This window comes from Vigna unguiculata, chromosome 2 (genome assembly GCF_004118075.2).
Source record: "Vigna unguiculata cultivar IT97K-499-35 chromosome 2, ASM411807v1, whole genome shotgun sequence".
Lineage (NCBI taxonomy): Eukaryota > Viridiplantae > Streptophyta > Magnoliopsida > Fabales > Fabaceae > Vigna > Vigna unguiculata.
The window spans coordinates 26,070,344-26,094,270 of record NC_040280.1 but is presented as its reverse complement, the minus strand read 5'-3'; the positions used below and the strand labels follow the sequence as shown (position 1 = coordinate 26,094,270).

The 23,927-nt window shown below is 31.9% G+C and overlaps 3 protein-coding genes across 3 annotated transcripts; all 3 read right to left on the bottom strand.

The window, feature by feature from the left end:
• Positions 1-381: 381 nt before the first annotated feature.
• Positions 382-6,299, bottom strand: LOC114173737 (rop guanine nucleotide exchange factor 14). Its single transcript, XM_028058313.1, is given in 9 exon segments — positions 382-1,107; positions 1,197-1,547; positions 1,647-1,849; positions 1,852-1,915; positions 2,013-2,087; positions 2,178-2,332; positions 2,451-2,834; positions 5,919-6,088; positions 6,200-6,299. Coding segments are annotated over 8 exon segments (1,686 nt in total). The 5' UTR covers positions 5,995-6,088; positions 6,200-6,299; the 3' UTR covers positions 382-729.
• Positions 6,300-12,826: 6,527 nt separating this feature from the next.
• Positions 12,827-16,642, bottom strand: LOC114173224 (methanol O-anthraniloyltransferase-like). Its single transcript, XM_028057493.1, is given in 3 exon segments — positions 12,827-13,827; positions 16,070-16,309; positions 16,311-16,642. Coding segments are annotated over 3 exon segments (1,350 nt in total). The 5' UTR covers positions 16,509-16,642; the 3' UTR covers positions 12,827-12,915.
• A 3,412-nt stretch (positions 16,643-20,054) lies between these two features.
• LOC114173108 (methanol O-anthraniloyltransferase-like) lies at positions 20,055-23,270 on the bottom strand. Its single transcript, XM_028057331.1, has 3 exons — positions 23,195-23,270; positions 22,649-23,102; positions 20,055-21,165 (listed from the first exon to the last, which is right to left on the bottom strand). Exons 2-3 carry the CDS (start codon positions 23,090-23,092, stop codon positions 20,248-20,250), a joined length of 1,362 nt encoding a protein of 453 aa, XP_027913132.1. The 5' UTR covers positions 23,093-23,102; positions 23,195-23,270; the 3' UTR covers positions 20,055-20,247.
• Between the last annotated feature and the right edge of the window lie 657 nt (positions 23,271-23,927).

Here is a 23,927-nt window from a genome sequence, read left to right as displayed (position 1 = left end):
TACTTTTACATCAATTAAATTATTTATAAACATTTTAGATATTTCCTTAATTCAAACATCTTAATTCTTTTGTCTTCCTCTCTCAATTCAAAATCTCCATTACATTATCTTTACTTTGACTATGAGTGTATAATCATTTATTGTGATTTAAAATTAAAGCCCTTATTTATTATGACATGACTGCTGATGTGAGTGATTTTGACATAACATGACCTTTTCCAAATATTATCTCTATCATTTCTGACGAAGCAAGTAGCATCGGTTGGCTATGCTCCTCCAAGTATGTTCTTAACTTTTGAACAATTAATAATAAAACTCAGATTTAAATTTCATTTCTTAAAAATAAAACTTAACTAATGTTTAGGTCACTGAAAGAAATTATTTGACAACTTTTTTTTCACATGTATAAAATAACTTTTTCACCTTACATGTCCCTTGATTTTACACATTGTGATGTTTTACATTCCCACTTGTACTTCAAAACACCTCTTCCTATTGTAGATTCTCAATAGGAGCTCAAAATGTGTGCTAACATGAAACTAAATACACTCTCCTTGATTTGTAACCCTGTTGTACAAAATCCGATGAATAAAACCCGACATTATACGACCAAGGATTTTGTATAGTTGGTTATAAAAACCAACCAAAAATTGAGGGCACGCAAACATGTGAGTTTGCTTCAATTCTCACTGAGCAATAACATTTACAGAAGCGTCTAAACAAAAGCCACTATGGAGAATTTCTAGGAGACAGACTTGAACAAACTTCTTTACTCATGCTCCAGCCACCACTCTGGTTTGTCGTGGCTGTCATAGATAGGGATTTGGAATGAATAGAAGAATGTTCTAAATCAGAAGCATTGTAAGAGCTAGAATCACAATATTGTCCATCTGCTTTGTTCATCTTATCAAGTAATGACTGTTTGATACTTGAATTCACCACCCATGTTTGAGAAAGATTCATCCCTGGAGAGTATTCTGCCACCATAGGTGAATTCGGATTGCTTGAAGAATCCTCCTGCAATACATCTCCTATTCTAGACAGAATGCCAAAGGCTAAATTTGCTAGAACTCTTGAATATGCTTCCAAAATGGAATGTCCAATATCCTACACAAACACAAACAAAACACATTACTACCACTGAAACTGAATCAAACACATCTATCATCAGTCAAGTGCATTCCAATAATACTTACCTTGCCATGTTGAACTTTGGCTGCATCGATAAATGTTTGAGGAAGGTTTGGGTATCTGATTTTAATCAGCTGCAGTAGTGTTTCAGCACGGTCCGATAATACCTTCAGTTTATCAAACTCTAACGCAGGATCCTTCACAAAAGATGACCACGTGGAACGAGGTTGGTGTTTGCCAGCAGCATATTCTGCAATTCTCTCTTTCCATGACAATATAGCAGCTTCCAGTTTATTCACAGTCTCTAGGACAACATGTTCGGATTTCAAGTTCAGCGATTTAAGCATGTCTTCTGCAGAGCTTGATTCAACAGCCAGAACCTTGTTCAGTTCGTGTCCGAGGTTTGTCTTTCCAGACTGCAACATAGAAACAGATTGAGTAAAGATGTAACGAATTTGAGTTTATCAAAGTGTACCCTTTGATCAAATTGAAGTCATTCAGAATTACAAGATAACCTTTATAAGTGCATCTTTGATAATCGCTGGCACAGGCATTTCAAGCAAAACGCTTTCATTGATGGATTTGGCAGCCTTGAATACTTGACGCACCACCCCACCCTGATGAAGCAGCTTCTTTTTTTCAGTATCAGAAAGACCACATTTTGGAACTTTGGGTGATGGAAGCCCCCATTTTTTGCTATGCTGTGCATTTGTGTCCCCCCTTCTGCCTCGTTTCCTCCCTCTGCATACCAAAACTCCATATTCGTCATCGAATCTAGTGTCTCCTGTGAACCCAAGACAATATAGTAACATAGTAAGTCAGATGAAACAAAGTTCCAAATTTTGATGAAATAAGAGATCGCAATTCACAATGTGACATACAATCAGCATAGAATCCAACTTCTGAAGTGCTGGAAGATTCATGAGGACGTCTGCACGAGGCTTTGAGGTCATTATCTGTTTTTAGAAGATGATTCTTATTTCATTGCTATATGATCCACAAAAATAATCAAACCTTTATAATCTTAGCTGAAATGACATAGATACCTCAAAAATCCCGCCATTGGCACCGCTTTGCGTAGAGGGAACAAGCTCAACCATATAGTTGGTAGGAGACAATAACCAGTCTATCTCTCTTTGCCATTTTCTCTTCATTTCTTCAGATAGTGGTTCCAATTTCCACATCTCTCCAAAAACCGTCACTGCATATGATCATTAAGCACGTTGGTTCGTACAAGTCATTTCATTTGTGACAAACTTCATCATTTTCATGCAATTTTTAAACAAACCAAAACCAGATAAAATGGTGTCAGAGCAGACCTGATAGGTTTGTGATGCCATTAGATAGCGCCAAAGCTGTAATGAGACCCTTGGAACCTCCTGTAACATCTTCACCAAGCAAAAGCTTCGAAAATCTTTCCTTCATGGCTTCTATATCTGAATGCTGTATACCAAAAGGCTTCTCTTTGGCATAAAAATCGTGAGGACTTTCTGAGAGATCCCATTCCTCCAATCCTTTATCGTCCTTTTTCATCGTTAAACATTTTGAAGAGAATGATCCAAAAGCATCCTTGCTGGAGGAACAACTGGAATCATCGTCAAATGAATCAGTTATGCATTCATCTCCTCTACTTGTTCTGCTCTCATCTTCGTAGGACTGGTTATTCAACATGCAACTTTCAAGGCCATTGTATGTCATAATCCCTGAAATGTTGCAATGTTGCAGACTCACGAAATAAGATTCCAAAAGGTGCTATACTCAATATTAAACAATGTTATTACAAATTTCATTTAACCAAATAATCATGAGAACAGTACATGGTTGTCATTTTCAAAATAACGCAACAATATATTCCTCTTTGCTGTCATACACGTCATTGCTGCAAGCATACCTCCAAAAGTAGCATATGAATAAATAGCATGTTTACAATTAAACCCAACTATGATTTGTCACTGCAACTGCATATCATAATGCAAATTAAAGTGACCTGTTGCAAAATTCGCTGACTAGAACATATGTTATTGTTGCCAAAAAAAGCCGTATATATTGTTAAATATCCTAATAATATATTTAAAGCACATTATAATCGAGTGCTAATAAACCTTTTTATATTTTTAGACTTAATCCACTTCATTATTATGCTATATGAGTCTTTAAAATTACATGGTGGATCTCGCACCAAGGAGGCGACAACATTTCTCTTCTGTCCCAACTCTATATTAACATCTAAAAATCTCTATCATTATCCATGACAATAATATACCTTTATACTTTTATTTATTACACACAATTTATAAAAAATAGTATATTATAAGTGTTTGTGTTTGTATTGATGGATAGTAAGAAGAGAATTTAAAAATCATTAATAATGAGCATTAATTTGATATATCGATAACGAAGTTTAAAAATTTAACCAAATTAATTATTTATTGGTTTGCATGTTTATATGAGGGTATTAAGGCAAAAAGAGAGTGAATTTTTTTAGCATTCATTTTCTTTAATAAAAACAGTGACATGCAAAGCGTGGACTACCACAAAAAATAATCTAATAAATAAAATAACTAATTTTTCAAAATCTTTTTTTTATTAAAGTAAAAAAATGAGAAAACCATGTGATAATTATGAATAATAGTGAAACATACATAGTCACATGCAAATGTCACCAGCCAAACTTTTTATTCTTTTTTCCTTTTGGCGTTTGGCCATAAGACTTGAGTTGAGAATAAAAAGTTCAAACTTTTCTTCCTTTGCAATAATAACAAATTAACCCTTCAACTTTGACAAATTTAAATTCAGATTTCGGGACGTATATATCAAGAAACCAAATTGGCCTAAAAAATTCCATGAGAAGCTATTTTGTTCGAGTAAATTGATTCAAACAGTACTTAAATATTTCTCAAATATTAAAAAAGTAATCAAATAAGAAATAGTATTTATTTTTATTGTAAAAATGTTAACTTTAGAACAATCTTATGCAGTGGGGTCCTATAAATTCTAAAACTTGTTACTTTCCTGTGTCCATGTAGTGTTCACAGGATTTGCAGGCAAGGATTCTAGCAGAACACAAAAGCTTCCAAGGCCATATGCTATGACAGGATAGAACATCAGCCACATGGAATTGAAGCCAATGAAAAGCTTAGGACAAAAGTGCCTCAAAAAAGATATAAGAGAATCCCCAGAAAAGAATCCAACACATACAGAAAAAAGATATTTTGAAATTTTGAGTACCTAAGTATGGCAATGAATGGTGCATCCCAACTCTGCACCCATTTTCTTCAATTTATCAGCACTTATAGGTGGGAATGGCAGAGCTAGTAGTTACACTAATAGTAACACTCATGGTGGCCCCAAGTCAACCAATAAATCGGTCAAAGATGTTCAGATCTTGGATTCAAGTATTAGGATTGAGAAAGGTATCCACCACAGTTTCTGTGATTTTATAAAATCCCAAAACTTCACACTATTTGTACCATTATTCTAGCACCTTCGTTTTTGCTCAAAACCAAAACAAGAAGACTCATGCCACATCCAAAATAATGGAACAAGACAAACTGTTAAAATTGTGAGATTCCATCATCTGATTTAGAAAAAGGAGAAAAAATAAAATGACAGAAAAAGCTTAAGAATGAAGGAATATTAATTGGTCCCCTTTAATTTGTCGATTTTTAGGCTACCTGTTAGTCTTGTTTGTCTAACATATTATTGTACAAAATTATTGGAAGCTCAATATGTTAAGCTTGGCTTAAAGTTAGGATTAGTAATAAATAATTGGGACTCAAAATTCAAGTGGAGTTAGTGGATATTACTGTTTATCCTTTAGCTTGTTGAATTTGGCAGAGGAACAGTGACAATAATTGATCACCATACAAAATTTGAAAATAATGCGGAGGTGTACTTTTCGTTGGTCCACAAACATGGTTCCAACAACAACCAGAACATAACCAACTACTCTGAAAATTGTCATTTCTGAACAGGCTTGAAATCAAGGATAAAATATGATAAGAAACCTCTAAATTCACATTTATCTGTTTTTATCAGCAGGATAATTAAGTTGTTGAATAAAGAAATTCAGATTAAAACAATTTTGTACTTATCCTTTTTCCTTTTTGGCTTTTGGGACAACAATGTTTTTCGAATGGCCATGTTCACGCAGCTGGTATGCTGTAGCAGAAAAGTCAGTGAAGTTTGTGAAGATGGCGATTTAATATTCTTGACTAGGCGAAGCATGAATGTGCGCGAAATAAAGGGGATTATTGACTATTGAACCTATAGTATCATTACTAAATAGAATTGAGATCATTAGCAGAGTAAAGTAGGTGTAAATTTCAAATTCAAATATAGCTCACTTACTATTGCTGAAACACACATAAGGAAATAATAAACAGTCATCATAACTTAAAAGCAGTTACTAAAACAGTAAGAATAAGATGTGTACACAACAGTATCCATATTGCCATCTTTATTATACATAAAAGTATAAATTAAAGGTTCATCACCCAGATTTGAAGGAAGATTTTTAAGAAAAAATGCAAAGAAAACTATTCCCACTTCAAGACCCTACAATCATGATTAGTTTTGAAAAAATAAGTGAGATGGTAAAACCATGCAAGTACTGTTATAAATGATAAGCAATATAACTTCTACTAACTTAACTAATTTGTATATCTAAAGAAACTTTAATTTGTTAAAGTTGATGTTCGCAGTTTTAGTCAGAAAAATCATAGAACTTATGAACCTAATCGGTCAAAAGAAGCACATAACCAGAGAGATGGGTAGTATGAACTTACTCTCTTGCTCATCAAGATCGATGCTAAATTTGCTTCCCTTGGAGCAGCATGCTAGCCTTTTTCTCATCCTCAACATCGTTTTCAATTTTTTGGTTCTCCACTGTCAGTGTTTGTCCCCAAAGGGCTGAGTGAAAAGTCACTGACTCACTGTGCCTTCAATAACTCTTGCTCTGATTTCACAAAAAAATGTAACCAAAATATTATTCTGTCATTTTTTTCAACACTTGGCACTATCTCCACAACTGATAAAATTTTGAGATTAATGCATGCTCAGGACACACCATGGGCCAGCACTGTCACTCCAACCATTCCTAAGCATTTAAGTTCACCTACCACCAGTCACGCTTGAAATAACTTCCACCATGTCCCCAAATTTCAAAAGGAAAAAATTATACTATTTCATGAATGTACACACAACTTGCTTTACATAAGCACACAAACAAAAATGAATAGAATACATTACAAATTATTATGACAAATGTCAATAATAGAATAGATAGGTTTTTAAGCACAATTTTTTTATAATGATTAAAAAATATAAACTTTTACTGATGCTGCTTATTATTTAATGATCCTCATTTGTTAAATAAATACTAACAAAAAATAAATAAAGATTTATTATTTAGTATACCACTTTCGATAAAAAGTAAAAACCTCAGTTAACACTGATAGCATATATTAAAAAAGGAATTTACTGAATTAAAAAGATAAAAAATCATCAAAACATAGTGAAAATGAGAAATGAACTTGCTCATGTGATCTTGTCTCCTACATGTGCATGTCCACTCCATCCAAACTAAACTTGGTCACCACATATAACTTCTTAAAAGCATTATGCAGGCCATATTATACTGTACAACACAGTAGATTATTATACATTCTGAGATACAAATAGATCATGCAGGTTGAGCTTAATTACGTAATTATTAAGTAATCAGAGTTAATTAATATTATTATTAAATAACCATAAGGGGAAAATTAAAATGGTACTAGGATGGAGTGGAGTAAAAGGTGTTACTTACGGAAATTTTACAAAGGGATGGTCAAAAAGTCAAGAGAGGATGGTCTGAAAAGTAGAGCACAGGTCACGCAGATTCCCTGATTTTGCATAAAGATTTGTTTTTCAAAACGTTTTGTTAAGAGTTGAAGAAGATCCTATGGAAAGAGAAAGGTGGGGTTTCAAATTAAGGGGGTAAATGGAAATAACGGTTCTTAGTTGAAAATGGAAACAGAGCAAACAGAGCAGAAGGTTCCTGTAACTGTGACGGTAACGGCGACAGGTTAAGATGGTGAAACGAGGAAAGAGAAGACAACATTAGCGTACCTCGAATAGCATTGTTGTTTGTGAATGGCGATGTTGAGCATAAGCAAGCAAAAGAGCAATGGCGCTTTACAGAAAGTGTGGGAATGAGAAGAAGAAGAAGACAGAGTAAGGTTGGAGAGAGAACGGAGTGTGTGTTTAATAGGGAAGAGAGAGAAAAAGAGAGGATTCTCTGCGACAACCACTTTGGACCGTTGGATGTAGTGGGGCCGTGTGTCTTTGGACGGCTGTGATTAGGGGTCATGTATGAGTTGGAAAATCTCACCCTAAAGATGGAAAATCATCTTTTCATAATGAAGCTTTTCAATTTCAATTTTTAAATTAAACTTGTTCAGTAGAGTCACTATTACTACACAACTGCATTTCAGCTAAAAAATTGCACTTTTTGTACTTTTATTTAAGGTAAATTATATAGACTTTTGCCTTTTTTTAACTTGATTCTTTGTTCTTTTATTATGAATCATCCTATACTTACTATTTTTTACCTATTACTTTTAATGCATCTTTCTTGTAAAACCAAAATCACGTGATTACTTAAAAATTTGTACAGGAGTGGTTACGAGTTTTTGGTTTTTAAATATAATTTAAAATAAAGCATTTCGGATAAAAAATAAACTGAAATGATGTTTTACTAGATATTAGAATATTTTTACATTTATTTGTAAGAACAAGAAAAAATTATAAAACTGGTTTAGTTAGAAAAAATATTTAATTTAAATTATAGGGACAAAAGAAATTAAAGAATAAATCTTTAAAATGTAAAAATAAATATTAGAAATTAAAAATATTAAGATAAACAACATATAAAAAGGACTAATAAATATATTGTCTCGAAATTTTGGATTGTTTTTAGTGTCATAATATCTTTATATGACTCATTAATATCGAATTTCTCCAACATATTAAAAAAATAAAAAATGACATTGTTTCTTCCACCTAGGTATAAATAAGTTTTTGTTTTATAAATCCTCTCAATTTGATGAATTGTGTGTTTGGTTCGGCATTGAAAATGTACAATCCATTTTTCAATACAAAATGTCAGTAAGTTTGACTTTTAAATTCAATTTTAAAGAAAAATATTTGTACGTAAAAAGAAATAACACTGGTTATTTCTCCGTTCACGAATCGATTCGTGTAAAATCAATTTTGAAACTTTATATCCAAACACACTAGAAAGATGAAGAAAAAATTATAAAACTAAAAAAATGAAATTTTATTTCCTTTTTACATTTTTATTTCTTCCATTGAGAAAAAAGAAATCTATGATATAAACATAGTTTGTACAAGAAACAGCGTACTTTCGTTATCCTTGTTCGATGAAGAGAATATTTTAGTTCCTCTCTTCCTTTACATTATTCCCTTAATCATGGACAAAGATGGTGGGTGGATCCTAGTAAAAAATAATTTTGAGTTAGTGTGTGTTTTTAATAACGAAGTTGTTGGCGCAAAAGCTAGGCAACAAGCATTGGAAGCTTTTCTCTAGTTTTTGTCTTTATTAGACAACCTCATTTCTATTGCTAAACATATAAATATATATGAGAAAAATGGGATAGGAAATTATCTTCTTGATCAATTATAAATTATTAACTATAATTTACTCTATAATGTTTTGTTTTTGTTTTACAACAACACTTTCACGAAAACCAACTTATTAAAGTAATTTGAAACCAAGAATTAGTTATTCTAAGAATACGTTTTCACGTGCGTGATCCAAGGTATGAACTTGGAATTAACTGAATATAATAAAAACAAACAAGTGAAGATTCACGTGTACGAAATAGAACTAGACGTTATTGAAAGTAATTGTAACGTTAATTTGAAAAATTAGCAATAACCACTACTGTTTCCTATATAAAAACAGAAGCAACGATTGTAAAAGGTTAAAAAAAAAAAGTCGAGAATTCAAACATAACACATGACATAGTACGAAGTGTTACTAAAACTAGAGAACAGACACATATAAAACTTCACCTAATTCCCCCATTTCGGTGCCATGAAAACCGCCGCTACTAAGGGATGCTGTCTCTTAGTTTGTCCATTTTCTCATCACAGTAATAACTATTAAACTACGAGTTAAATAAAAGATTAAGGTGAATATATAACGTGTAAAAAAGGTAATTTATTTAAAAATTTGATATTAAAAATAATGGTGTAAATTATAGATGTATTATTGGTGCGTGGCTGTATCTAATTTGTCTAGTTTTGGAAGAGGCAAAAAAGTAGCTTGCCTGCGTTTGCCGCTCCTATTCCTATCATCACATACTCCCTATGCTAACAAACAAAACATTAATAAGAAGTTTCATGCTCATCCCCACCTCACAAGGTCCACGCCTCCACTATATTTTGTCTCTGTCTACTTTTATACTATTCTTCTGATTCTTCGATAACTTTAACCACTACGTTTTCAAAGTATTTTTTGCTTTAAAACATTAAGTTCGCACTTTAAAACATTAAGTTCTATCGCGATTTTGTTCTTGAGACATGTCTCAAAAGGTAAAGGAAAGAAAAAATAGGGTTAAATATGATTTTGGTATCTTAACTTTCAGTGAATTTTGGATTTAGTCTATTTCGAAACTTTGAACCAATTTAGTCCTTCATCTTTCAAAATATATGAATTTAATCATTTTAATCAAATTTTGTTAAATTTATTTGACATTTCAAATGTGTTGTAATAGTATTTGACTTAACATTAAAGCAAAAATGTGTCAAACAGTATAAACAACTCAAATACAATCCTGAAATACGTACGAAACATCAAATAAACATAACAAAATTTGATTAAAATGACTAAATTCACGTATTTCGAAAGATGAAATACTAAATTGGTCTAAAGTTTCTAAATGGACTAATTCCAACATTCACTGAAATTTAAGGGACCAAAACCATATTTAACCCGAAAAAATATTTAAACTGTGTTTGACCTCGATTCCTAAACGATGTAAAATTTGTAAGGTGTACCGGAAAAACTTTTCCCATCTATTCTACATAAAAATCATGAAGATTACATGTGTATGTGGTGCATGTTCTTTGTGGATTTTGATGTTTGAATGTGGGGGTAAAATATTGAACACTTACTTTATAACATCCACCCAAACAAAGAATAGCCCGATAATCGTTCGGGGTTAAATCTCATAATATTTTCTATTTAATTAATTAATTAATTAATTTCTGTATTGTGGGAGTAATAACAATTGCTTTCTTTCATACATGACATTCCTACTTCTTCCAAAGCACCTTTGTCTTCTCTTCTTCTTTTGTCCTTACTAAAAGACACACCAATCCATTTCATCTTCAATCATAGGGAGATAAAAGAATCTAAATTATAAAACCATGACACGGTTATTATTCATTGAACCATAAAGCTTTGTTTGTTTCCGAAACTAGATTTGAGGAAGTAAAAAAATATGAATTTCAGAAAGAAAGAAAATGGAAAATGGTGTTGTTTGTATTAGTCTAATTAATTTCACATTTTCTCTACAAAATCCACACCTTCGATATTTCCATTGCTTGAAATAAACACACCCTAAATGATTAATGAACTTCTGATTTATTTAGTCATGAGTTTTGGACTAATTAAATGAATTTCAGTATTGGATTAAATTTATCATTTTAGAAAGAATATTAATTCAATTTATGTATGTTTGATAGGGTAAAAATGTCACTGACCCTCAACTTAGCATATGAAATTTTCATCATCTCTTCGTCACATAATATTTGTTTATTTAACTCGGTGTATTATTAGATAAACCACATTTCAACATATTAAATAATACATTTTGGTAATTATGGATCATAATACCAGAAAATTACTCACTTTTATTTTATTCATCGAATCCTATTTTTATTCACAATTTGATCATCCACAACACATATCACATCTAATGTTATTCGATTTATAGTATCGTAAGTATTTTATTCAATCATATCAACTTACACATAGAACTTCTCAACTTCAAAAACTATATAATAAATTTCACCTTACGTTTTGCTTAGTGGGAAAACTTTCACCAAATAAAGTGACATGATTTCCGAAAATCTTCTCAAGAGAAAAGAATTGTGTCAATATAATTTTTCATTTTAATAATAAGATTGTTGTTTAAGTGAAAATATATCACAATTTTATATTTTATTAAATCATAATTTTATAATTATATAATTTTAAATTAAAATCATAAAATTATAAAATATAAAATAATAAAATAATATATGACCATCATAAAGCAAAATAATAACTACGTATTCTTTTAACAGACATATCATCCAATTGATTATCAAATTGTGATTTTGAAAACAATAATAGACATAACCAAGTTATGAAACCAACTAGAATAATTAAAATTAAGACTTAATTATGTTTTAAAATGATACATGTTATTTTAAAATTTAAAATTTTATAATTTTAATATTTTAATTTAAAATTGTATAATTTTAATATTAATAACAAATCCAACTATGAATTTTATCAAAATTTAGTCGTAATTTAAAATGACTATTGCAAACTCCAAACTAATTTAACATTGTGACTTATAAATCCAGAATAGATCTCTCAATCTCAAATAAATTTTTATTTTAACTTCAAAACTAAACTAAAATAAATTTAAGTTATCAGTTCTTCTCATGCTACTTGTCTGCTCTCTAAGCTGCAAAGATGTCTTAAGATATAAAAGTCACAACACCAAATATCAACATCAATGTTGATATTGATGAAACAGTATCCTCTCATCTCATAACATTGTATTGTGAGATGTCTAAATATCCAATGAAAAAAAATTAAATATTTATAAAATAAAAATAAACTTACTTTTCTGATCAATCAAAGTTGAATCTCACTTTACAGTCTCAATAATAATATCTCAATGGCTGAGATATTATTTAATCATCCATCCAAGTTGGTGTTAGAGAATTTTTTAAAGTTGCCTTTTTATTTTTATAATTTATTCATAGATCATCAGTGTACTTTTTTTATGAAGTGACTATAATCCTTGGACTCATTCGTAATTTAGGAACTCTTAATCTGACTTTCTTTGTCTTTCACACCACTCATTCACAGATCATCCTTCCTAATCATTATTTTTCAATCAAAACCAAAGTCACAAATCTCATGCAAACCATTGCCATCATGCATACAGTGAAAGCACTCAAAAAAACTAAACATTACTGCAAGAAAGTGGAAAAGCTTTGGGAGCTCTGTAGCACTTATCAAGATGCTGCCATTTCCTAAGCACATGGACACAAACCTACCTAATTAACTCAACAACCTCACAAACTCTGCACCACTTACAATTCGGCCAACTTCCTTTGACTTTCTCTTGGGGGAGAAAATTCATACACAACACCTTGCTTCCATTAGTCAAAGAACGTTCTTTGAAAATAGTAAATGCTTCACATGCACAATGACACTATGCGATCCCATCACAGATTGTCTCTCTCGTGACAAGAAAGCACATGAAAAACAAATTACATAAGCAACAGCACCACCATTTTCAAATTTGAAACTGGCCTCAAAACTTGATATCAAACAGGTTATTGACTACCCACATCACAGTCTCAATGAAAGCAACCAAACTTTTGATGGGTCCAAATCAAATAAATTAAAGCTTGCAGAACTATATTTTAATAGAAAATAGTTTGCTTATACTTACAGTATACAAATTTAGTGTTACCTTGACAGCAGTGTTACAACATGGACCTATTTGGCATATTCTCATCAGAAAGGTCCATAGGGTCCTTGTTTGTGATCTTTACCAGTTCAGAGAGAAAGCTCCTCATGACATGGTGTGGCAACAAAATTGGCACCACAATTACATCCTCTCCTTCACTGTTCCTAAAACGTCCATAGAAGCTAACAAAAGGTATAGCCCCAGCTGGTCCTCCATATATAGGACTCCCCCACCCAAAATCCACTTCATAGAACCCCACTTGAGTAGTGTCCCCAATAAGGTAGTTCCCTTCAGTCCTATACATGGGTCGACCCTTTAGAACCATAAGATCAGCCACAGAACTCACATATTCTGCACCCATTTGAGCCTTTGCCATTTTTACCAACTCCAATGCATACCCCAATGGGTTTTGGCACAAAGGCCCAGCCCTTGAAAGAGCCATTGGGAAGGCAAAGGCATTGCCATAGTACCCATTTGGCACTTGCAGGCCCAGTTTGCCACGAGCAGTGATAAAGGGTGACAGGCCTACACTCTCGTTGGGTTTCAGCCCAAGTGCTATAGTTCGACATTTCCACAAACAGGCAGAGAGCACCTCAAAAGTTGAAGAATTTTTAAGGTGGTTGGGTAGGTGATTCCGAAGGGTTGCAATCTCTCTGGGACCAAAGAAAAATGATCGATGGTCCATTTGGTGGGTGTCCCATGTTTCTTTGTGGCAGTGTTGGGTTTCATATTCATGGTGTGCACAAGTGATTCTTGGTGGGTTCCTTGCACTGAATAACTCTCTTTGCCACACAGGGAAGTGGGTTATGGAAGCACCTCTTGCAATCTCACCCACCATGGTCAGAAATTGCACCAACCCCAATGAGTCACAGATCGTGTGGTTCATGCGAGCAGCGAAAACAAATCCTCCGCATGTTAAACGGGTTACCTGCACAATCATCAAATGTGGACAAATTCAATGACAGTGTATTTGTTCTGTGTTGAAATCCGGTTTTGACTGGTAATTTTCATTCTGCCATTGCCAACAAAAGAAACCCATTGATCAAACTATTCAATTAATCCTTTTAGGTTTTAGTTTTCTTCTTCTACTCTTCTTGAGTGAATGTTTAAAAGAAGGATTCTTTTTTTAAACATTGTTAGTGTAGATTGAGTTTCTGAAAAATTTAACTAAAATTGTTCGGATTGTTAAAAGGATAACTTTCAAAAGATTATTGGATAGAAGTACACTTTAATTCAGAAAAGGCTATATTTAATTATATCTTGATTAAAAGTTAATAAAGTGATATTATTAAAACAATTAAGAAACATACATTTGGAATGTGAGACTAATTCGATAGTGAGTGACAATACGATGATGAAATATTAGATAGAGTAAATGGCAATTTAAATATTATCCTTTTTTAATTTGTCGAAATATCTTTTAAAGATAAATTTATATATAAAATTCTAAATTTCAAATCTAATATTATCTCAAATTTGATAATTATTGACCCTAACATTTACCAACTTAAACTTGTGCTGAAAAAAAGAGAGTTAAATTATTTATAAAATAGTTATAAATTTTATTTCACAAAATAATATTTTAAAATTTAGAAACAAAATGTTGAATTGAATTGCTTAAAATTAACGGTGGACAAAAAATCTAATTTTCATGATCCAATCAATTTTTTCTCTGATTCAATTCATTTAATATGTATTTTATTAAAAATTCAATCCATTTAAACTCTATTTTATTGGATATAGATTTCAATCTGATCTACATTTTATATATTTTATAGATTGAATATCCATTATCTAAATCTATATTTTCAAAATGAATAATCCAAAATATCCAATCCAAATTTTCAATTTATATTTTTGGTTAGGTTAGGTTAGGTTAAAGGTCGAGACGGACTAGCCCAAATTTAGTCGTATTTGATTGAGTTGGTGTGCCCTATACGAAATTTAGCCCAACCGATCCTGGACAAAATTTGGAAGTGCTTGGTCGAGTTGACCCCGACCCAAATTAGACTACATTGGGTAGAGTCGACCAAGACAAAATTTGATCGTATTCGGCCGACAATCACGACCAAAATTTGGTCGTATTCAGCCTAGTTGGCTTCGGTCAAAATTCCGTCGAATTCAATCGAGTTGGCCCCGATTGAGATTTGGCCAAGTCGGCCCTGGCCCAAATTAGACTGTATTCGGCTAAGACAGGTTAGGATGAAATTTGGTCGTATTCAAATGAGTCAGTCACGATCAAAATTTGGCAGTATTCAACCGAGTTGGCCGCGACCAAAATTCGGCCGAATTCAGTCGAGTCGACTCCGGTCAAAATTTGGTCGTGTTGGCCTCGACTGAAATTTGGCTGAGTTGGTCTTGGCCCGAATTCGGTCGTATTTGGCAAAGTTGATCGCGATCGAAATTTGGTTGGATTCAGTTGAGTCGGTCCCGACCTAAATTTGGCTGAATTCAGTCGAGTTGGCCTAGCCCAAATTTAGTCGTATTCAGTCGAGTAAGTCCCGAATGAAATTTAACTGTATTCAACTGAGTTGGTCATGATCGAAAATTGGCCATATTTGATGAATTTAGTGGAGTCAATCTTGACCAAAATTTGACTGATTAGGTCTTGGCCCAAATGTGGCCATATTTGGCCAAGTCGGATCTGACCAAAATTTGGTTGTATTAGGCAAAATCGGTCCTGGTCAAAATTCGGCCGAATCTAGTCAAGTCGATCTTGACTGAAATTTTGCCGAGTCGACCTTGGCCCAAATTTGGTCACGTCGTCTCCGACCGAAATTCGTTCGAATTTGGCTGAGTCGACCCCAGCCAAAATTCGGCCGAGTTGACTCCAACCAAAAATTGGCCGAATTCGACCAAGTCAAACTCGACCAAAATTCGGTTGGGCTCGACCAAAATTTAGTCAACCCTGACCATAATTCGGTCAACCCTGACCAAAAGTCAACCAAGTCCATACCATGCTAAAATTTAATTTTGTTGGCCCCAACAAAAAATCTGTCAAATTCTATGATATCGTCTCTATAGACACAAATTTTAAAAAATTTAATTTAAATTTATTTTATAAAAAATAAATTTTAAATTTTTAACTTAATCCAAATATTTGGATCCGGATTTAACCTTATCCAAATATTTACCTCAGGACCAATTAATTAAGCAACGTAATAATTGACCTGAACCAGCAAGAGAGGGCTTCCAAGAATGCCTCGTGATCCAGGAACGTCAAGAAGAAAGTCCTTCATATAAGGGCACGGTGGAAGAATCTCATTCCCCAACTCCTTGAGTGAAACATGAGCCTCAGCTTCCACCAACAATATCCCCTCACCATTGCAATCCACCATAAGCTTTCTGTTAGGCCCTTCTCTCAGTCTACCAGCAAGAGGGTAATAGTGCACCAGTGCTTCACCTAAACCATTTCTTATAAACCTTACAAGCATCTTTTCCTTCCACAGCAGAACCATTTCTGTAGAACATGATCACAGGAAGCTGAAAACGTAGCCCCTCTTGATCATCTATGTCTGAGAGCTTCTTCACTTCTCCTGGAGTTGCTCCTGCTGGCACCACCAGTTCGGCTCCACCATGCACCACGCTGAAACTCCTCCGTGACATCATATATATTGTATCAATTTGAGGGTAAGGAAGATAGAATAAAGATTAACTTTTGAGTTCATATATAAATAACACTGTGATGAAGACCATAGGAAGACTTGGTTAAGATGAAGTCTCAAAATGAATGCCTTATCTACCAATGATTGAGATAATCTCCTATATACAAATTGACAGATACCTGACATAAGTACATTATGAAAGAATAAGGTGACAATTGAGAGGGAATAATAATTTTAACAAAAATAAATTTTAAATTTTTTGAAAAAAAAATAATAAAAAATAGTGTAAAATGATAGTTAAAAAAAAAAAGAAATGGTGTGAAAATATTAGTATAAAAAAATAATAATAGAATACAGCTTTCTTGCAGTGACCGATGTCTTTATTCTCTTAGGTTTTAATTACCTTTATTAAAGCTTTCTGCTCTTTACCTTTTGCTTTTTATATACTTGTTATCTTTTCAGAATGATACTTCTTTTCTTTCTTATTCCTTGTTTTCTCTTCTTGTTATATTATAACAATTTGTTTGATATATTGGTTAAATTATTTATATTGTTGGATATATTTTGACTTTAAATATTTCTAAAATATTAAATAAATTTAATAAAATTGATTAAATTAATTAAATTTTAAATTAGTTTTAATTTTAAAGATAAATTAATTTCAACTTTTACTCAGTTAAGGAAAAAAACAAGTTAACCCTAAAAATAAACTGGATTTTAAAACTTATCAGTGTGTGCTCTTAATTGGGCTATGGCATAAATATTCAATATTAATGCAACCTAAGTTGAATTGCATAAAAAAAATTAACATCAGCTTATATAAAAGTTAAACTCATTTAGTTTCTAACACTGTTTAAAACTTAAACTCATAGTTGTTGGCATAATAAGATTCTCAAATTGTGGGGCTATTGGCTGGTCCATAAAAAGGCTAGCTGGCGTTGTAAGTCTTCGTAGAGTTATTCAATAAATGTATTTTATGAGCAATAAATGTATGTTTTGGTTATGAACAGTTTCACATCACACCACACCACTGCACTTGATTAAGATTCTGGGACCACTAAAATGTATGTGATCTGGGAACTATCCATTGTATTCGTGTAAAATGAAAATGGCAAATTTATCGTGCAATTTTTTTAAATTCATCCAAATGGATAATTACAAAAAGTTATGCACATGATTAAGTTATGTTTGAAAAATGTGTTATTAACTACAATTTTAATGATAACATAGAGTTAGTTATTATAGTAATTAATTTATATATTAATTTATAAAATAAAAAGTTATTGGTTAGTAAAAAAATTATTATTATGAATAAAAAATTATAATTGATCGTTGAATTGGTGACTAATTAATTAGAGATTAGTTTAGATATTAATTCCTTTGGTAGCAAAAATTTGGTAGCTAATCTTTAGTAGTTAAATTTTAAAAACCAATTATAATTTTTTATTCATAACAGTAACTATTTTAATAATTAATAATTTTTTATTTTTAAAATTGATATATAAATTGATCATTATAATGATTCATAACTTTTTGTCACTAAAATTGATAGTTGTTAATGAAATATTATCTTGTAGTAGTGTGTGTAATTTAAGGAATTATAGGAAGATAGTTGTTAATGAAATATTATCTTGTAGGGTTAAATATGTTTTTAGTCCCTTAACTTTCGGTGAATATTGAAATTAGTTTATCTTCAAATTTTTAATCCAATTTAGTTCTCCAACTTTAAAAATGCATGAATTTAGCCATTTTAACCAAATTTTATTAAATTTATTTAACGTTTTAAGGATATTTCATGTTAGTATTTAAGTTAATATTAAAGCGAGAATGTATCAAACGATGTAAACAACTTGGATACTATATGCTTGAAACATCAAATAAACTTAAAAAAATTTGGTTAAAGACTAAATACATACATTTCTAAAGATGAGAGACTAAATTGGTCCAAAGTTTCAATGAAAGACTAATTCCAATTTTTACAGAAAAGGACCAAAAATATATTTAATCTAGACTTTTATTTGGGCTTACATAAAATCCCTTACGCTGTGTTCACTTGGGGGAGAGTATTTGAGAGAGAGAGTGAGTAGATGAGTTTGAGTTGATTTAAGAGTGAATTTTGTGTTTTTTTTAAGGGATTTAGAGGTGATTGTGAGTAAATTCAGAAGTAATTTTTGTGAAAGTTTGTGAAAGATTTAATGGATATGATAGATTAAAAAATATGTTTTAATAGAAGTATTAATGAAATTACCATTTTGCCCTTGGTTTAATAAGTAGTATATATTGATATTTATATGAGTAAATTTATTTCCATAACTTTTTTTTAAACACTACAAATGAAAAAAAAAATACTACAAAGCACAAATTCGTTCCATGACAAGGGGATCGAATCCTTAAGAAGCCCCATATCTGATCCATTAAAATGGGATCGAATCCTGCACAAAGTGCCATAGAACCAATCCACTTCAGTCGGGATCAGATCTCTCATTTTCTCTCTAGTTGCAGCGGGATCGGATCCCTTCTCCACGTTCAACTCGCACACACCACTTGAGTGAATGGGTTCCAACTTCGCATGCCCTTCGTCATGCCTGAATATGTTCCAACTTTCAAGAGTTCCTCACCATTTCACATGGACACCATTTCAGAACTCAACTTGCACACACACAAATATAAAAAAAAAAATCTGGAGACTCACCTGAAATGGCATCACATGAGAGAGATGAGAGGGTCAAATGGTAATTAAACCCATCAATCTACGTAAATCAGCGCATTATTGACGAGATTGGTAATCTTCTGCATCCTCTGCTAATCGTTTCTATACCTTCCTCTCAAAACCTCATAAATGAACACATAATAAACTTTAATTTCTATCTTCGATAAATCACTCTCCCAAAGTTAACACAAAATTAGTAAGTATGTTATTAGTACACCTCTATAACTGTTTTGTTTTATCCTCATTAATTTTTTTCCCATTTTATTATTTCCAAAATTTATAATTTAGAAGTTATTTTTATTTTTAAATTGTTTAATTTGAAAATAAAAAATATTTATAAATTATATAATTCTCTAGCCATAAAAAATGTTAAAATTATAGATTTCCAAATTGTGTAATGTGGAAGTCATTTTCTATTTTTGGAAATCATTTATATGAAGATAAAGAAAGTTACGAAGGTGCTGCAGGCAGAAATTGCCACATTAGCACATGGATCCACAAACATAGCAATGCCCAATTAAAAACAACAAAATGTGTAGTAAAGCCCAAATGAAGGAAAATTACTTCAGAAGAAACTTTTACGGGATGGATTCAAAAGTAAAGCAGAGCAAAGAAAATTAACATCCAGTTCGGTGGAGATGAAAAATTCAACCTTTTATTCTACACTATATAAGATCATCTCAATATTATAGAGGGTAATGTGAGCTTATTAAGTGTTAATAAATTAATTGCTAACTAAAGATAAATTCTATGGTTCAAAAATCGTAACTTTAGATATTCTCATTTGTGCTTGCCACGTGGAATTGCTCCCAAAAATAAATAAATAATATTCTTACCATATTTTTTTATTTGATAAAAGAGAGAAACTATGGATGATCGATGCCAACACTACGGTACGCACTCACTATGACTGAGTTATCGGTACTGAACAAAAGTGGTAAGATAACATAGCTTCTGTGTTTATACTTTCAGCTTTATGCTTTTGAAAACCTTAAAACAACCTTATGAAATGGAAATGACAGATCAAACAACGTTATATCATGGATCTAGCTCTTGTTTTCATGTCGGGACTAAGATTAAACTCCTCTTCACTAGTCATTTTGGTGACCTCCCTGAGAAACCTTTTCATGGGAAACTCTGGCAACAATATTGGCACCATAATCCCATCTTTGAACCTTGCAAGGTAGCTTACTAATGGTATGGCTCCAACAGGGCCTCCATAAACGGGCTTTCCCCAACCAAAATCAACTTCACCAAAACCCACACGACTCATATCCCCAACAAAGAAATTCCCATGTGTCCTATGCATAGGACGCCCCTTCAGAACCATAAGATCAACCACTGACCTAACGTACTCTTCGCTCATTCGACCCTTGGCTTCTCTGATCAAACCCAAACCATACCCTAACGACTTTTCGCACAACAAACCAGCCTTTGATAATGCAATTGGAAACACAAACGCGTTCCCATAATATCCTTTTGGCACATTCACCTTACCATGAGTAGTCACGAAACTCGACACACCAACCACCTCGTTCGGGTCGAGATCAAGCGCCATTGTACGACACTTCCACAAGCATGCCGTTAGTAACTCGAAAGTTGAGCATTTCCGAAGGTTATGGGGAAGATGATTACGAAGTGTTTGAATCTCTTTCTGCCCAAAGAAAAATGATTCGTGAGACAAGTTTTCGGTGTTCTCCGTTGAGTGTGAAGAAGTGGTTGTAGTACTGTGTTGGACAACGTTGTCGTACTCGTGGTGTGTGCAAGTTACACGTGGAGGGTTGCGTGCGCTAAATATGTCTCTTCTCCACACCGGTGGTTGGATTGCGGCGTGTGGGTCCCTTGCCATTGTTGCCACCACGTTGAGGAACTGAACCAGCCCGAAAGAGTCGCACACAACGTGATTCATGCACACGGCAAATACGAACCCTCCGCATGAAAGACGAGTCACCTGAGACATGACGATTTAGGGTTTTGATTTTTAAAGAAAAACCGATGAATATTTCATATACATATCCGTTTGTATGATCATTCTACAAACATATGTTATTCATGTGACAAAGATATAATTAATAACCTTTTAAAGCTATAATCATTCATCTCAATATTTCATTATTAAAAAGATTGTTATCTAATTGTTTATATAAAAGTTGTTGTCAACAAATATATTTTTTATCTAAAAGTTGAATGTCAAGGTATTATTATTGTTATTTAATTGTTGTCTTAATTATTAATTTAATTATTGTCTATCTTGTCTATCTCTTTTTGTCTAGAAATATTTACCATATTTTGTTCTTTTATTGGTTATGTTATGTATATGTATATATAAGAAGAAAGGTTTCAATATGTTTTTCTAGATATTATATTATATATAATCTATATGTAGAAATATATATTTCATGTGTCATTTATTGAAAATATGTTTTACATTATTTTCATGTAATATATATCTATAACAATATATAAATAGATTCTTCTTTTTGTGTACACATTTTAAAATACCAATTTTACCCTTTAAATATAATAATTTATTAAATTTTTAAAAATTGACCGTTACTTCTACAAGTTGGGGATTCTCCTTTTTGTGTACACATTTTAAAATACTAATTTTATCCTTTAAACATAATAATTTATTAAATTTTTAAAAATTGACCGTTACTTTTACAAGTTTTTTATAAAATCGACTATTTCTGTTTTTTCTCTTCTTCTTTATTTATCAATGGTTATTCATCTGTTCTAATATATTTCACTTTATTTTTAATAAATATAATTTTAATTTATATATTAACTTAATAACATTACAATATTATTACCTACTAATATAATATCACACATATTTAAAAAATGCATACACACAGGCACAGAGAGAGAGTTAAATTATTTGTAAAAGTTATATTTTTTATGTCTAGATTATATATATATATATATATATATATATATATATATATATATATATATATATATATATATATATATATAAGTATACATGAATATTTTAAAATTCTTTTCAATTTAAAATATAGCCTAAGATAAAATAATTATTTTAAAATATACTCTAAATAAAATTACATAATATACTCACAGAATATAAATTTTGAAAAGTTAATCTTTTAAAATCACATGAAACTAAATAACAAAATCTAAATAAATAAAATTCAATTTAAATAATTCTTGAATAATTAATATTTTCTTATCAATAATTTTATTTAATAATTGAATTCTTAAAATCATATACTCAAATAAAAGTCACCGATATGCATACATCTTTTTTGCGAATGGGTAATTAAACTATCTTTACCTATTAATATTATTAATGCATGCATAACATTTATTAATATATATAGATTAAATATGTTTTTTTTTTGTCCTTAAGTTTGGGTTTAGTCCCCTTCGATTTACACACAGAATCATTGTCAAAATTTGGATTTGATTACCTGAATCAACAACAAAGGAGAGCCTAGAATTCCTTGAGATGCAGGGACTTCATACACGAAGTGTTTCCTATGCAGACAAGGTGGTCCAATGGAGTCACCAAGCTCCTCCAACGCAACATCAGCCTCAGCTTCAACAAACATAACCCCCTCGCCGCTGCACTCCACCACCAGCTTTTTGTTAGGCCCTTCCGCCACCCTCCCGGCCAAGGGATAGTAGTGAACAAGTGCTTCAGAGATGCCCCTTTTGATGAACATGGCAGGATCAAACTCCTTCATTGCGTCGTCCCTTTCATAGAACATGATGAAGGAGAAGCGCATGCGAAGCCCTTCTTGGTCATCAATGTCCGAAAGATACTTCACTTCACTTGGTGTAGCTCTTGCCGGCGCCACCACTTGCGCTTCACTGCGCCTCACGGAAATTGCACCGCAACTGTTCGAAGCCATTTAACGCAATCTGCACGGGCAAAAGCAGAAAATTCACTACAGAGTTGTTTCTGAACATGAAAAGCAAGTTCTTCGTAAGCAACTACAGGGTAAACATTGTACTTATAAAACCAGAAATGGGATCTTTTTCGCGGAAAGTTAGACACATGTCATATCTCCTATTTGATCATTCTTAAACTTTATCATTAATTACTTGTATTTAAAAAGTAGTTAAAGCGTCATTTTCTTATTAAATTTAAGTAGACTTTATACAAAAGAAATTTATTATCTTACAAAATATTACATTTGTATTAAAATATAAATTAAATATATTGAATAAAAGTTGATAATATTTTCACACCCAACAAATAAAAAAACACTCTCATATACAGACTCAAAATAACGATATTCTAATTATATTTATTTTAATTTATAGCTTAAAATTCTAGTATGATTTTCCTTTAATAAAATAACTGCGACACTTTATGTCCACTCGCACTCCATTGCCATGTGTTTTATTATTAAAAAATGTTGCTTCTAATGATGTCCAGCTATCAACATATAATTTTCCAATATAAAATTGGGCATCTTGTATTTCTGTATTAAAATAAAGTCTAAAAATAACGTAACACGGTGAACTATACATAAAATAAAGCAAGATGTATATGATATGATTCACAGAAATGAGTTAGTAAGAAGTTAATTATTTTCTTTTTATGATAAGAGATTATAACGCAAAGGAAAATAAAACGTGATAAGCATGAGGATTGAGAAGGATACGTGGTATTAATGCAATTAATCACTAGGAAAGAAAAAAAGCTGGCTCATGAGTCCACATTCTAAGATTTTGGTGCTA

Coding starts and splice junctions, on each gene's coding strand:
- LOC114173108 (XM_028057331.1), bottom strand. CDS start 23,092: ATGGCTTCGAACAGTTGCGGTGCAATTTCCGTGAGGCGCAGTGAAGCG. Junction 21,166..22,648: donor CTCCTTTGTTGTTGATTCAG/GTAATCAAATCC, acceptor GTCATGTCTCAG/GTGACTCGTCTTTCATGCGG.